Source organism: Papio anubis, chromosome 14 (assembly GCF_008728515.1).
Source record: "Papio anubis isolate 15944 chromosome 14, Panubis1.0, whole genome shotgun sequence".
NCBI classification, from domain to species: Eukaryota; Metazoa; Chordata; class Mammalia; order Primates; family Cercopithecidae; genus Papio; species Papio anubis.
In genome coordinates, this window is record NC_044989.1 from 90,956,890 (window position 1) to 90,971,081 (window position 14,192).

At 40.7% G+C, this 14,192-nt stretch overlaps 1 protein-coding gene across 2 annotated transcripts in view; it reads left to right on the forward strand.

The window, feature by feature from the left end:
* Window positions 1–14,192, forward strand: part of LOC116270313 — a 43,302-nt gene that overhangs the window by 20,872 nt on the left and 8,238 nt on the right. The window contains exon 2 of one of the 2 annotated variants that reach the window (XM_031655360.1): window positions 788–1,016. In XM_031655360.1, the coding sequence (XP_031511220.1) occupies window positions 811–1,016 (206 nt within the window). In that variant the 5' untranslated portion in view covers window positions 788–810. The remainder of the gene's footprint in view (window positions 1–787; window positions 1,017–14,192) is intronic. The other variant, XM_031655361.1, reaches the window with a different exon arrangement.

The window sequence follows — 14,192 nt, forward strand, 5'->3', positions numbered from 1 at the left end:
GTCTGAGAAGAACTTCATATGATTTTAATTTTTAAAAATTTGTTTTGGCCGTGTTGCTCACACCTGTAATCCCAGCACTTTGGGAGACCAAGGTGGGTGGATCACCTGTGGTCAGGAGTTCGAGACCAGCCTGGCCAACATGGAGACATTCCGTCTCTACTAAAAATACAAAATTCAGCCAGGCGTGGTGGCAGGAGACTGTAATCCCAGCTACTAGAGAGGCTGAGGTAGGAGAATTGCTTGAACCCAGGAGGCAGAGTTTGCAGTGAGCTGAGATCGCACCACTACACTCCAGCCTAGGGGGCAAGAGCAAGACTTCGTCCCAAAAACAAAAAAAAAAAAAAAAGAAAAAGAAAGAAAAAAGAAAAATTTGTTTTGTGGCCTGATATAGGTTTGTGTGGGAGAATATTCCATGTGCTGATGAGAAGAATGTGCTGCAGTTTTTTGGTAGAGGGTTCTGTAAATGTAGGTAAAGTCCAATTGAAGCCCAATGTTTCTTTGTAAATTAACCATTTCTTAAACTGCCTCTATTTCATATAGTTTGTGACTCCATTCGCCATTGTTTGAACCTCTGAATCTATCTCATTGTGCCTTTGTCCCATTTTTTAATGTTTCTGCTAAGCCACAACCTAGCCCATACTTGTGAGATCCTGAAAATATCTCCCCCAACTTATCCCTTTGATATTTTGTAGATTTCTTTCTCATCATAGAAGTAAAAGTAGATGAACATCAGGTCAAAGAGAAGTAGGTTTACATGTCAGTCAGTGTGAGTTAAACTATGTTGCAGCTTCTGTTCACAGACTAAGAAAGATGGAGTCTTTCCTCTTGGATGATGTCAGCTCTGTGATACGGAACAAAGGCATTGAGAGAATCATCTCACCAATGATCGTTCAGCTTTGCCATCTCCTCATCTCAATGGAGAGGAAAGAAGTGGAGAATGAAGTATTTGCCTCGTTGGAGATGATGGCTGAGGAATTGGCTAAAGCTTGTGAAGACTTTGTGCAAGTTGCCAAAAGGTAATTCTTTCAAAGAACACAATAAATTTTCACTCTGACAAATTTGCAGAAGAAGGAAAGTGTAACTAGAGACTTATTATAATCTTCTTAAGTGCTTTTGGAAAGAAGTTGGATGAGAAAAAAATAAATTGATAAAACACACAGACACAAAGCAAAGTTATTTAATATGTTGTTATTTATTACTCGGGGTATAATTTAAGTATGCAAACATTTCAGAATTAGTTGACTGAGTTTTCCACTAAAAACAAGTTGTACGTGCCATCAGACGGTTTCTAGATTATGATTTCATTTCACAGATGAATTATCTTCTATTATAGGGATAAGAATTTTCAGAGTTGTCTAAACACAATTTTCAGGTCTGTCTTTTAGTGCATTTGGGCCTGATTCTTTATTAGTAAACTTGCATGCAAATTATTTTCATATTAAGTTTCAATTCCAGGGTTAATACAAAGTAGCCTAGTTATAACAACAAAACTGACTTCTATTAATAAAAACTGAATACCACCACAAAAATGTTACGTTTTCTTTTTTGCCCAAAACTTCATATAAGTGTTGCAGCAAACTGCCTATGTTTGAATCTTAGCAACACCGTCAATTTAATGCAATCCTATAAAAATCCTACAAGCTTTGTTTTTTAAATGGAGCTTGAAAAGTTGATGCCAAAGTCCATATGAAAAAATTAAACATAAGAACAACTAGGAGAACCCTGGAATAAAAAGCTGTGGAGTGAGAATAGCTTGCCAGGTATTAAAACACATTCTAGATCCTCTAATAGGAAAGTGTGTGATACTGTCATATGAAGAGGCAGATTGACCACTGGAACAGAATAAAAAGCCCAGAAACACACAACTACACATGGATCTCTACACCACAAAGAGTAGACTTTAGTGTATGCAAATTTGAAGAATGAACCAGGCTGGCCGGGCGGGTGGCTCACGCCTGTAAAGCCAGCATTTTGGGAGGCGCAAGCAGGTTGACCTCCTGAGGTCAGAAGTTCAAGACTAGCCTGGCCAGCATGGTGAAACCCCGTCTCTACTAAAAATACAAAAATTAGGTGGGCATGGTGGCAGGCGCCAGTAATCCCAGCTACTCGGGAAGCTGAGGCAGGAGAAACGCTTAAACCCAGGAGGCAGAGGTTGCAGTAAGCTGAGATAGTGCCATTGCACTCCAGCCTGGTGACAGAGGGAGGCTCCGTCTCAAAAAGGAAAGAAAGAGAGAAAGAAAGAAAGAGAGAAAGAGAAAAAGGAAGGAAGGAAGGAAGGAAGGAAGGAAGGAAGGAAGTCCTGTGGAGAAAGGCAGACTATAACAAACTAATCTAACAGTGTTACAAATGCATGATACAGCCTCACTGAAAGGGTTTTGGGGAGAAGGAGCTGACCTAGGCAACTTTGGAAGACAGTCCTTTTGACTGTATACTGTAAAACTAAAGACATAATTGTATATTAGCATAGTATTCTAGTTAGTAAATTTGTTTCTCAGTAATCCTGAAACTAGGAGTATAATAAATAGATAAATACATTGTAGATACTGAAAGTCGGGGTCTCACTCTCAGAGAAAAAAGTTACAAATAAGCAAGGGCGGAAGGTTAGAATGAGCCCTGTGGAGTAGAGTGGGAGGTATCAGTATGAATGTGTGTGTGTCCACGTATACACATGTATAATACACTAATCTATGTTTAGCTATAGTTTTTTTGCTCTGTCTTCTGAGAAGCCCTAGAGGCAGTGACACCCCAGTATTTCCGGAGAAATGCCTGAGAAATTCTAGGTCTGGGGCCAGGAATAAACAAAGTAAGGCTGGAACATCTTGTAGCACCAGAAGGAAAAGAAAGGATGGAGGCGTGTTAGAAGGACATGTGGTGGGCCGAATGATGGCCCCCAAATATGTCCAGATCCTAATCTCCAAAACCTGTGAATATGTTACTTAGATGGCAAAGGGACCTTGCAAATATGGTTAAGAACCTTTAGATGGGAGATGACCCTGGATGATCTGGGGGCCCCAAGGGGGTCACAGTGGTCCTTATAAGAGGGATGCAGGAGGATCAGAGAGAGGAGAAAGGAATGTGAGGGTGGAAACCGGGATCTGAGTGATGTGCTTTGAAGATGGAAGAACAGGCCACAAGTCAAAGTACATAGGCAGCCACAGAACCTGAGAGAAGCAAGGAAACAGATTGCCCTCTCAGAGCCTCCAGAAGAAGCCAGCCTTGCTGACACCTGACTCTGGTCCATTGAGATTCACTTTAGACCTCTGACCTCCAAAACTGTGAGATAATACATTCCTGTTGTTATTAAACTTGTGGCAATTTGTTATAGCAGCAATGGAAAGCTAATACAGGACACAGCCAGTCTGAACCAGCCAATGGCTGAAGCTAGACCAATTCAAGCAGTAAAATAAGTAATGAGAGGTGAAGCCAGCTGGACTTCCTGGGTCCAGTGGGGACTTGGAGAACTTTTCTATCTCACAAGAGGATTGTAAAATGCACCAATCAGCACTCCATAGCTAGGACTGTAAAACATACCAATCAGCACTCTGTAAAATGCACCAATCAGTGCTCTGTAAAACGCACCAATCAGTGCTCTGTGAAATGCACCAATTGGTGCTCTGTAAAATGCCCCAATCAGCAGGATCCTAAAAGTAGCCAATCGCAGGGAGGATTGAAAAAAAGGGCACTCTGATAGGACAAAAATGGAACATGGGTGGGGACAAATAAGGGAATAAAAACTGGCCACCCCAGCAAGCAGCAGCAACCCACTGGGGTCCCCTTCCACGCTGTGGAAGCTTTGTCCTTTCACTCTTCACAATAAACTTTGCCCCTGCTCACTCTTTGGGTCCGTGCCATCTTTAAGAGCTATGACACTGCAAAGATCCGCAGCTTCATTCTTGAAGTCAGTGAGACCACGAACCCACTGGCAGGAACCAGCTCTGGACACAGTAACGATAGTATTGCATATAAACTAAAGAATAAAACAAATATCCATGAGCCTATACTACATTTACACAATAGGAAGGGAATTCTACACTTCGAAAGTGTCATGCATGAAAGACAAGAAAAGCCCAACAACCAGTCAACAACTGAAGACTGAGAAAACATGATTAAATGCCACATGACATCCTGGGTGGATGCTGCAACAGAAAGGTGACATTAGTGGAAGAACTGGCAAAACCTAAATAAAATTCGTCAGTTCGGAGTGGTGCACCAATATTAATTTCTTAGTTTTGATAAATGTACCATGATGATATAAGGTAAGGGAAGATGGGTAAAGGGTATACAGAGTAAGGCCACAGGCATTTACCTTGAAGATATGCCTCCATCATTATGTTAATACATATATATAAGGTTATTTATTTCGACATTAACTGTAATTGCAGGCCAGGCGTAGTGGCTCATGCCTGTAATCCCAACACTTTGGGAGGTCAAGGTGGGTGGATCACCTGAGGCCAGGAGTTCGAGACCAACATGACCAACACAGTGAAACCCCGTCTCTACTAAATACAAAAAATTAGCTGGGCATGGGTGGTGAATGCCTGGAGGCTGGAGGCTGGAGAATAGTTTGAACCCAGGAGGCGGAGGTTGTAGTGGGCTGAGATTGCACCACTGCACTCCAGCCTGGATAACAAGAACGAAACTTTGTCTCAAAAAAAAAAAATTGTAATCGCAAAACATCTGGAGCAACACAGACACCCACACATAGGAAATTCATTGAATAAACATTCAGTGATTAAATATTCATTGAATAGTACATCCACACATTAGAATATTATATAGCTGTTAAGAAAAAACAAGGACCATCTTTAAAAGCAGATCTGGAGTGATTTCCAAGATATAATGTATACGAAAAAACAAAGGAAATATGTAGTGTGTATGGTAGATGCTGTGATGCAGCCCGGAGATCCCTTTGGGAACTGAGGACTTCGTGCTGCAGGCAGAAAGCCCTCAGATGTCAAACCACTGTGGGGTCTGCCTCTACTGAAAGGAACTGGCTTGCCTAAGGTTACATTTTTTCCTAAGTTGGCCCACGTTTAATGACTGATAGATGCGTGGTATAAAGACCCCTGGCTTTTCACCTAATACGGGACAACTCTGAAGGGCCATCCCAGTTTCAAAATTCTCCACGAGGTTAGCTGAGGCTCTGCTCAGGCCACACGGCAGCTCAGCTTCTCCCTCTGTCCAATCCTGCTCTGTCCCTTTCCTTCCTGGGGGTTAATCTTAGGACACTTTCTAGTAATCTCCTGCTCACTAATCACCATCTCAATGTCTGCATCCCAGAGCCAGCCTGTGACAGTATGCTACCTTTTGTATAAGAAATAAGGAAGAAATTAGCAAATATATACAATCGTCTTGTTGCTACCACAGAAACACAGCAAAGGTAAAGCTGACTAAAAGAGATTGGTTCCCTGCTGAAGTCAGTGTGCTGGGATGGAGGAGAGCAGGAGAGAGGGACACTCTCTGGCTATATGCTTTTATGTAATTTTGACTTTGGGAACCATATTAACGTTTTCTATGTATGCAAAAACATTTAAATCTTCAAGGATGGGGAAAAAACAAAACATAAACTAATATATCTAAATGGATTATAAGTTAATGACAAATCACATTGAGGAAAAATAAAAAGAATGAAGGCAAATAACTTTTAAACAAGGTACTTTAATATCAACCTTCAGTCTAAAGCCGAAGAAACCTGCAAACTTATATTGAACTCCACTTTATGAGTTTTAAAAATGGTATGGGTTAGAAATTCTGAAATTACTTCCTGGGTTCTGTACTCATAGAACGAATGAGTAAATGCACTGAGGATATTGGGAGGCAGGTTTCTCACTAATGGAGAAGGGAGATTATAAATATGGAATGAGGGTAGGATAGGGAGAACCCTGTGGTGGTGTATTAAAATCGGAGGTATCAGCATGAACTCATATTTGTGTATCTATACACTGGTGTATGTGTATTTCCTTCCTCTGTCCACTGGGAAGACTCAGAGGCAATGATACCCAGAGAGCAATGAGCATACCTGTTATCCAGATCTTAGTTTCTAAATACCATCGTTACCAAAAGAGCCTGGAATCTTTGGAGAAATAGCTGATTCTAAGACTGGGGTAAGAAAAAATAAATGATGAACCTGGAATAGCCTGTTTACAAAAAAGTAAGAAAAGGATTTCTTAGAACAACTGATGGGAACATATCAAAAAGACACAAGGAGTCAACTCAAAGGGGCAAATTTGGGACAAATATGGCCCAATATGGGATAAAATGAGCATCAAAATAACATGATGATAATGGATTACAACCCATGGAATAAAATAAGAATCAGAGTTCATAATGATAATAAACGAATAAATAAAGGGATACTCTTCCTTATAGTAGAATGACAACAAATGAATGTAGAAGAAATCATGCAGTTAGATAATTATCGTTTGGCAACTATCAAAATGACTGTTTTAAGGCAATGTTATTTATGGATGCTAAAATTAATGGGCAAAAGTTGGACAAGGAGTTGGACGCTTATATGGTCTCAAGGTGTCTTCCTGCAAGGTTTTCATTAATTACAAAGGGGAAAATAGTTTTACAGAGGAGAGTTGTGGCAGGTATCACCTTATCCACGTGATGTCAGTTAACGTTACTATTATTGGGACAAAAACAGCCTCACGTGCCTACTAATACAATGCACTGAGAAGAACACAGTGTCACTCCTGGAGAATTACTTCCCAAATGTATAACCTGAAGCTATTAATAAAACATCAGAGAGACCCAAATTGAAAGACTTTCCACAAATACCTGGCTTGTACTCTTCCTAAAATATCAAAGGTCAAGAGAGAGAAAATCTCAGGGACTCTTCTAGAGATAATTAAACCCTGGAGGACACTGTGCACTTGCCTAGTTTGAAGTGATTGGAGCTCTTCTTTCTGGGATTCCTCCAAGTGGATTGGGGGCTGGTTTCTGATGTTCTAGCCCTAATTGCATAGGGATCTAGGAATCATGTTCGAAGAGGTCCTCTGAATTGGAGCTGACTCATTCTAAAAAGAGAAGCAAAGCAGAGCAAAGGGTTTTATAGTGATCCCTGTGGAACATTCTAAAAATGTAGCTGTTTATTTTTTTAATTGACAGTAATTGTATATTTTCATGGGAGATACTTAGTGATGTGATACAATGTATAGTGATCAGATCGGGGAAATTAGCATATTTATCATCTGAAACATTTGTCATTTCTTTTGTTGGGACCATTCCATTATCCTCCTTCTACCTTTTTGAGACCATATATTATTGTTAACTACAGTCATAGTACAGTGGTACAGAACACAAGAATTTAGTCCTTCAATTTAGCTATAATCTTACATTCCTTAACAAATCTCTCCCTATCCATCCTTTCCCCCAACTCTTCCCACCCTCAGTTCTACTTTTTACTTCTATGAGATCAATTTTTTTTTAGCTTCCACATATGAGTGAGAATATGTGGTGTTTAACTTTCTGTTCCTGGCTTATTTCACCTAACATGATGTTCTCCAGTGGTTGTGTTACTGAAACACCAGGGTTTCAGTCCAGGTTCTGCTGCTCACCACAAAGAAAGCCAACCACTGAGACAACAATTATTGCCAAGGAAGAAGGCTTTAATCAGGTGCTGCAGCCTAGGAGATGGGAGATTAGTCTCAAATCCATCTCCCTGACCAATAAAGTTAGGAGTTTATATAGCAGAGAAGAAATGAAACAGTGAGTAAGAAAACAAGAACTAGGGAGGGGCAAGGAAGCAATCATGATAAATGGGAGGCTTGGTGTTTCATTGTCTGGATATGGTGATCTGATGAGTTTCTGTTCTTTGATACTTTTTGAAAGGCCTTGGGGAGTCCTTTCCTGAGGAAGGAACTCAGATAAAACAATGTAAGTTTCAAGTTTTAGGATCAGAAGTGTCAATGTCTGTTTAGTCCCCACCACCCCCCTTCAAAAAAAAACTGTCTATGGGAGTATTGGGTCAGTTTCAGTTGGCAGAATCCAGTTCTTTGTCCTTACAAGGCTGAAGTTCCTGTTTCCTTGTTGTCAGCCAGCGGCTGCTGGTCTTTGCTCTTGGAAGCTGCCTGCATTCTGTATGGCCCCCTCCAGCAATGGCAGGTCAAACTCCCTTCATGCTTTGAAACCCTCTAACTTCTCCTGCTGCATCTCTCTCACTCACTTGTCTGTCAACCTTTTCTGCTTTTAAAGGCTCATGTGATTACATCGGGCCCACCTGGATAGACCAGACTCCACTCCCTATTTAAAGGTCAGCAGATTAGTAAGTTCAATTGCATCTGCAATGTCCCTACACAGCTGTACCTAGATTTGAGTTTATTTGACTAACCAGGGGACAAGAATCTTGAGGAGGGAGGCACGGGGGCAGGGACAGGATGCATCTTTAGAATTCAGTCAACCACAGCGCTTTACAGTTAAATGTAGTGCACATTCTCAGATTGATAACAGTTAAGAAACTTTGAAATACTGGCTTTGCATTAGATAATGGTGCAGATGGTCCCAATTTACCATGGTTCAACTTAAAATTTTTCCACTTTATGATGGGACAAAAGTGATATACATTCAGTAAAAACTGTACTTTGAGTACCCATACAACCGTTCTGTTTTTCACTTTGAGTATGGTAGTCAATAAATTATATGGGATATTAACACTTTTATTATAAAATAGGCTTTGTGTTAGATGAGTTTGCCCAATTGTAGTCTAATGTAAGTGTTCTGAGCACATTTAAGGTGGGCTAGGCTAAACTATGATGTTTGGCAGGTTAGGTGTATTTGCATTTTCACTTTTTGGTTTTTATTTTTTTCTTAGAGATAGAGTTTCAGTGTGGTGGCTCATCCCTGTAATCCCAGCACTTTGGGAGGCCGAGGAGGGTGAATTGCTTGAGCTCAGGAGTTCGAGACCAGCCTGGGCAACATGGCAAACCAAAAATACAAAAAATGTGCCAGGCATGGTGGCTTGCACCTGTGACACCAGCTACTTGAGAGGCTGAGGTGGGAGGATTGCTTCAGCCTAGCTGGTGGAGGTTGTAGTGAGCTGAGATTGTGTGTCACTGCATTCCAGACTGGGTGACCCTGTCTCAAAAAAAAAAAAAAAAAAGAGAGAGTTTCTGTTGCCCAGGCTAAAGTGCAGTGGCATGATCTCAGCTCACTGCAACCTCCACCTCCTTGGCTAAAGCAACCCTCCCACCTCAGCCTCCTGAGGAACTGGGACTACAGGTTTGTGTCACCACACCCAGCTAATTTGTTTTTTTAAAGACAGGGTCTCCCTATGTTTCCCAGGCTGGTAAACGCATTTTCAATTTGCAATGTTTTAACTTACAATGGGTTTCTTGGAACGTAAACATAAAATCAATGTTTAATTTTATAATTGTGATGATTGTTCTGTAGTTCTGAGAATGAATACCCTCACTGGTATTTAGTGTGGATTTAAGGAATCCACACTAAATCATTCTGGGATAAAGGGCCATCATCCCTGGGACTGTCTACACACACACACACACACACACACACACACACACCCCACAGAGACAGTGAAAAAAGCAAATGTGGAAAAATCATAACAATTGGTGAATCTAGTTAAAGGATATTTTGTAACGGCGGTCCCAACCATTTTGGCACAAGGGACTGGTTTCATGGAAGATAATTTTTCCATGGATGGGTGTTGGGGGTGTTGGGGAGGGGGTGGATGGTTTCGGGATGAAACTGTTCCACCTCAGGTCATTAGGCATTAGATTATCACAAGGAGGGCACAACCTAGATCCTTCGCGTGTAGAGTTCACGATAGAGTTCGAGCTCCTATGAGAATCTAATGCCGCCGCTGATCTGACAGGAGACAGAACTCAGAGAGCGATGTTCGCTTGCCTGCCACTTACCTCCTGCTGTGTGGCCCGGTTCCTAACAGGCCACGGACCAGTACGAGTCCGCAGCCCAGAGTTTGGGGATCTCTGTATTAGTCTATATTGTACAATTCTTTCAACTTTTATAAGTTAGAAATTATAGGAAATTATAAGTTACAAAAATACTGTTGAAAATATTCATGCTCAAAAGTTATGAGAATTAGATAAAAAGAGTATTTAAAACTGTACATGGGTTTTCAAAAAAATAGAATTAATATATGACTCAACAATGCTCCTTCTGGGTATATATCTGAAAGAATGGAAAGTAGGGAATGAAACCAATATTTGTACACCCATGTTTATAGCAGCATTATTCACAATGACCAAAAGGTAGAAACAACACAAATGTCCATTGAAGGGTGAATGGATAAACCAAAGTGTGGTGTATTCAAACAACGGATTATTATTCAGCCTTACAAATGAAGGAAATACTGACAGATGCTCCAACATGGATGAACCTTGAGGACAATATGCTCAGTAAAACAAGTCATTCACAAAAAGACAAATACGGCATGATTCCACTTATATGAGGTGCCTAGAGTAGTCAAACTCACAACGAAAATAGAATGGTGGTTTCCAAAGACCCCAGGGGTCAGGGGCAGAGTTTCAGTTGGGGATGATGAAAAAAGTTCTGGAGATGCAGAGTGGTGATGGTTGCACAACAATGTGAATATACTTAATGCCACTGAATGATACACTTAAAAAATAGTTAAAATGGTATATATAAATATATATATATATATATTTTGTTTTGTTTTGTTTTTGTTTTTGTTTTTGAGACAGAGTTTCACTCTTTTTTGCCCAGGCTGGAGTGCAGTTGTGCAATCTCGTTTCACTGCAACCGCTGCCTGCCGGGATTCAAGTGATTCTCTTGCCTCAGCCTCCTGAGTAGCTGGGTATTGCAGGTGCACACCACCACGCCCAGCTAATTATTTTTATTTATTTATTTATTTTATTTATTTATTTTCTTTTGAGATGGAGTCTTACTGTGTTGCCTAGGCTAGAGTGCTGTGGTGTGATCTCAGCTCACTGCAACTTTCGCCTCCCGGGTTCAAGCAATTCACTGCCTCAGTTTCCCGAGTAGCTGGGATTACAGGCGCCCGCCACCATGCCCTGCTAATTTTTGTATTTTTAGTAGAAATGGGGTTTCACCATGTTGGCCAGGCTGATCTCGAACTTCTGACCTGAGGTGATCCGCCAGCCTTGGCCTCCCAAAGTGCTGGGATTACAGGCGTGAGCCACCGTGCCCATCCTAAAGTGGTAAATTTTATCTTATGTATATTTTACCACAATAAAAAAAAAGATACAGAACTAGGGTGAAGGTGGGGGAAACTGTACATGGTGTGACCCATGTAAGAAATTGCCAGAATATTTATAATAATTTATTTAAGAGTTCGAGAGCAGAATGATTTTATACTAATTTAATACTACTTTGTACATTTGAAGTTTTCTAACACAATGTATTCTATTACAAAAAAAGGGACACTAAATTTTGGGAGGAGCTAAACATCATTTTTGTCTGTTTCTGTGCAAATGCCTCTGTTGTATTGTCTGTTCCTGGCAAGGTGAATTATTTATACACAGCATTATCCATGCTCATGACCATGGGAAACAGTCCAGCCCATCTATTAGGGCAATACTGCAAATAATTCATATTGGTCTAGCTCCTCTGACTTTCAGAACAAGCTCCTTGAGCAGTTCTCAGGGAAGTCCAAATGGAGTCAATCAGCACAAAACGTGCTAAGTGTTTGGCCGGCAGTCTGAGCCTTCCCTTCTGCTGCGTAAGCTATCAGGAGGCCAGAAGGAATTTGCTGCACCAGCAGTCCCTGGACCAGAGTTTGGCAGTAGGGCGGAGCTTTAGGCAGGACCTTTCAAGAAGAGGCCAACACAGTCGGTGTTTTCTTTTGCAAAAAAATATATGATAAACATCAAATGTATCATATAATAAATATGGATGAGTTGAAGGAAGGAAAGAATTACCTATAAGCCTACAACGTAGAGATTAGCATTGTGAACATTTCTGTATACTGTATATATATTCCAGATAGTTTTCTTTTCTTGTTCTCCTTTTCACTCCCTCTTCCCATCCTTTTCCTTCCCCCATCTCTCATTTTCCTTTTTAAAAACTCATACGAAGAAATATCTGTGTAGGTATATCTACCCACATGCAAATATACACATGCATATGCATGTATATGTGTATATATAAAACAGGTCACAGGATTGATAGACAGGCCCCTGCACTGCACATCCCCTGAGGAGTCCCATTCGCTCCAGGGCTAGGTGAACAGTGCCTCTAGGGTAGCAGAGTGCACGGCATAAGCATCACAGCAGCCCTGGGAAAGATGGTGGTTTAACTCATCTCCCCCCTCCACTTCCGACTCCAGTCTACACCAAGATTAAAGAGGAACTCATGTTTTCTTCTTCAGCGGTTTCAAACTTACCTTTAGATTCCCTAATCCATTCAGAGGTCACTCTTATGTGTGTTTTGATATATGGATCTCTTTTTTATATTTTTCTAAATGACTACCCTGTATCCCAGCAATATGAGATGCCACCTTTATCTTTCATCTATTCATATGGAATAATTTTTAAAAATCGAATACAGTACAGTGTGTGTCTTAGTCTGTCTTGGCTGTTATAACAAAGTTCCATAAACTGGATAGCTTATAAATAATAGAAATTTATTTCTTATAGTTCTGGAGACTGGGAAGTCCAAGATCAAGCCACCAGCAGATGTGGTGCCTGGTGAGGTCCTGCTTTCTAGTTCATAGATGTCATCTTCCAGCTGTGTCCTCACATGGGGGAAGAGGCAAGGAATCTCTCTTGGGCTTTTTTCACAAGGGCACTATTCCCATTCTTAAAAGTTCTGCCCCCAAAACTTAATTACCTCCCATAATTACCTCCCATACCTCCTTTTTATTTAATACTATCACATTTGGGGTTAACATTTTAACATACGAATGGGGGGATACATACAGATATTCAGACCATAGAAGTATATATGCAAAATTATAGTGGCCTAGATAGATAATATTATCTCCTAGGAAAAGAAGGAGATAAATTAAATTACATTAAAATTAATTTTATTTTATTCTGGTGGGCAGCTAAAGTAGGGACAGCTCACCCTTATCCAATTGAAGTCTTGAAATAATTCAAGACTAGTTTCAATCTTGTGAGATGTTTATTTCCAGTACGTTCCTCCTCCGAAGGGGTGGATTTCCTGAAAGCCTAGAGTATTTATCAGGTTCCCTCCACATTGATGAGACCTGCACTCTAATTTTTGTTTTCTCAATGCTGTTATACTACTGGTCTCAGCATAGCTGCTGCCGTCTGTATGGTTTTTCTGCCTCTTGACCCGTGTTACTTAGGAAAAGGTGCTGGGTGCTGGCTGCCTTGGTAGTGCTCCAGGACCTTAAAACAACTGTTTTATTTTACATTTTAAAATTTTGGGTTTTTTTTTTGTTGTTGTTGTTTATAGACAGGGTCTCGCACTGTTGCCCAGATTGGAGTGCAGTGGCATGATCATGGCTCATGGCAGCCTTGACCTCCTGGCCTCAAGCAAACCTCCCATATTGGCCTCCCAAAGGGCTGGGATTACAGACATGAGCCACTGTGCCTAGCCTAAAAATATTTTCTCCATCTTCCACAAGTGTTCTTGGTGGAAAAGTTGGTCTAATACCTTCATGGTTTGAAGCAGAAGTTTGAGAACATTCACTGTTATATCTCAAATCAGTGGTCTGAAAGATTAAGCCAAAAATATCATGCTAACCAGAAAGTAAAAGCAGAAATTATGCATGACAAAAATAGTTGAATTGGAGGATAAATCCAGGACACTCAACTTGCAAATCATGGAGCTTCTAGAAGGAGAAAAATGAAGAGATTCAGGAGAGGCAAGAATGAAGCAAATGGTAGAAGAAATTTTCTTTGAGCCAATTTATGACCCAAATGTGTAGATTATAACTGTACCTGGGTTCTGGGTGAGACACACTGGTAAGATTCCTGAAGTCTTAGTACTTTCAGACAAAAAAAAAACTTACTTATGGAGGGAAATCATTTAGACTAGCCCCAGGTTTCTTCTCTGCAGCTCTGGAGGCCTGAAGATGTGGGAATTAAGTCTCCAGGCTGCTGAGTGGAAGGGCCTTCAACTCAATGTTCTACACAGAGAGCTCATCATTAAGCAGACAGTGGAAGGATAAACATGTAGATCTTCAAGGACATAGTGAATGCATCTCCCCAACTGAGAAAAATATCCAGAAACAACTCTAACTAAACCACAGAGGGCAGAGA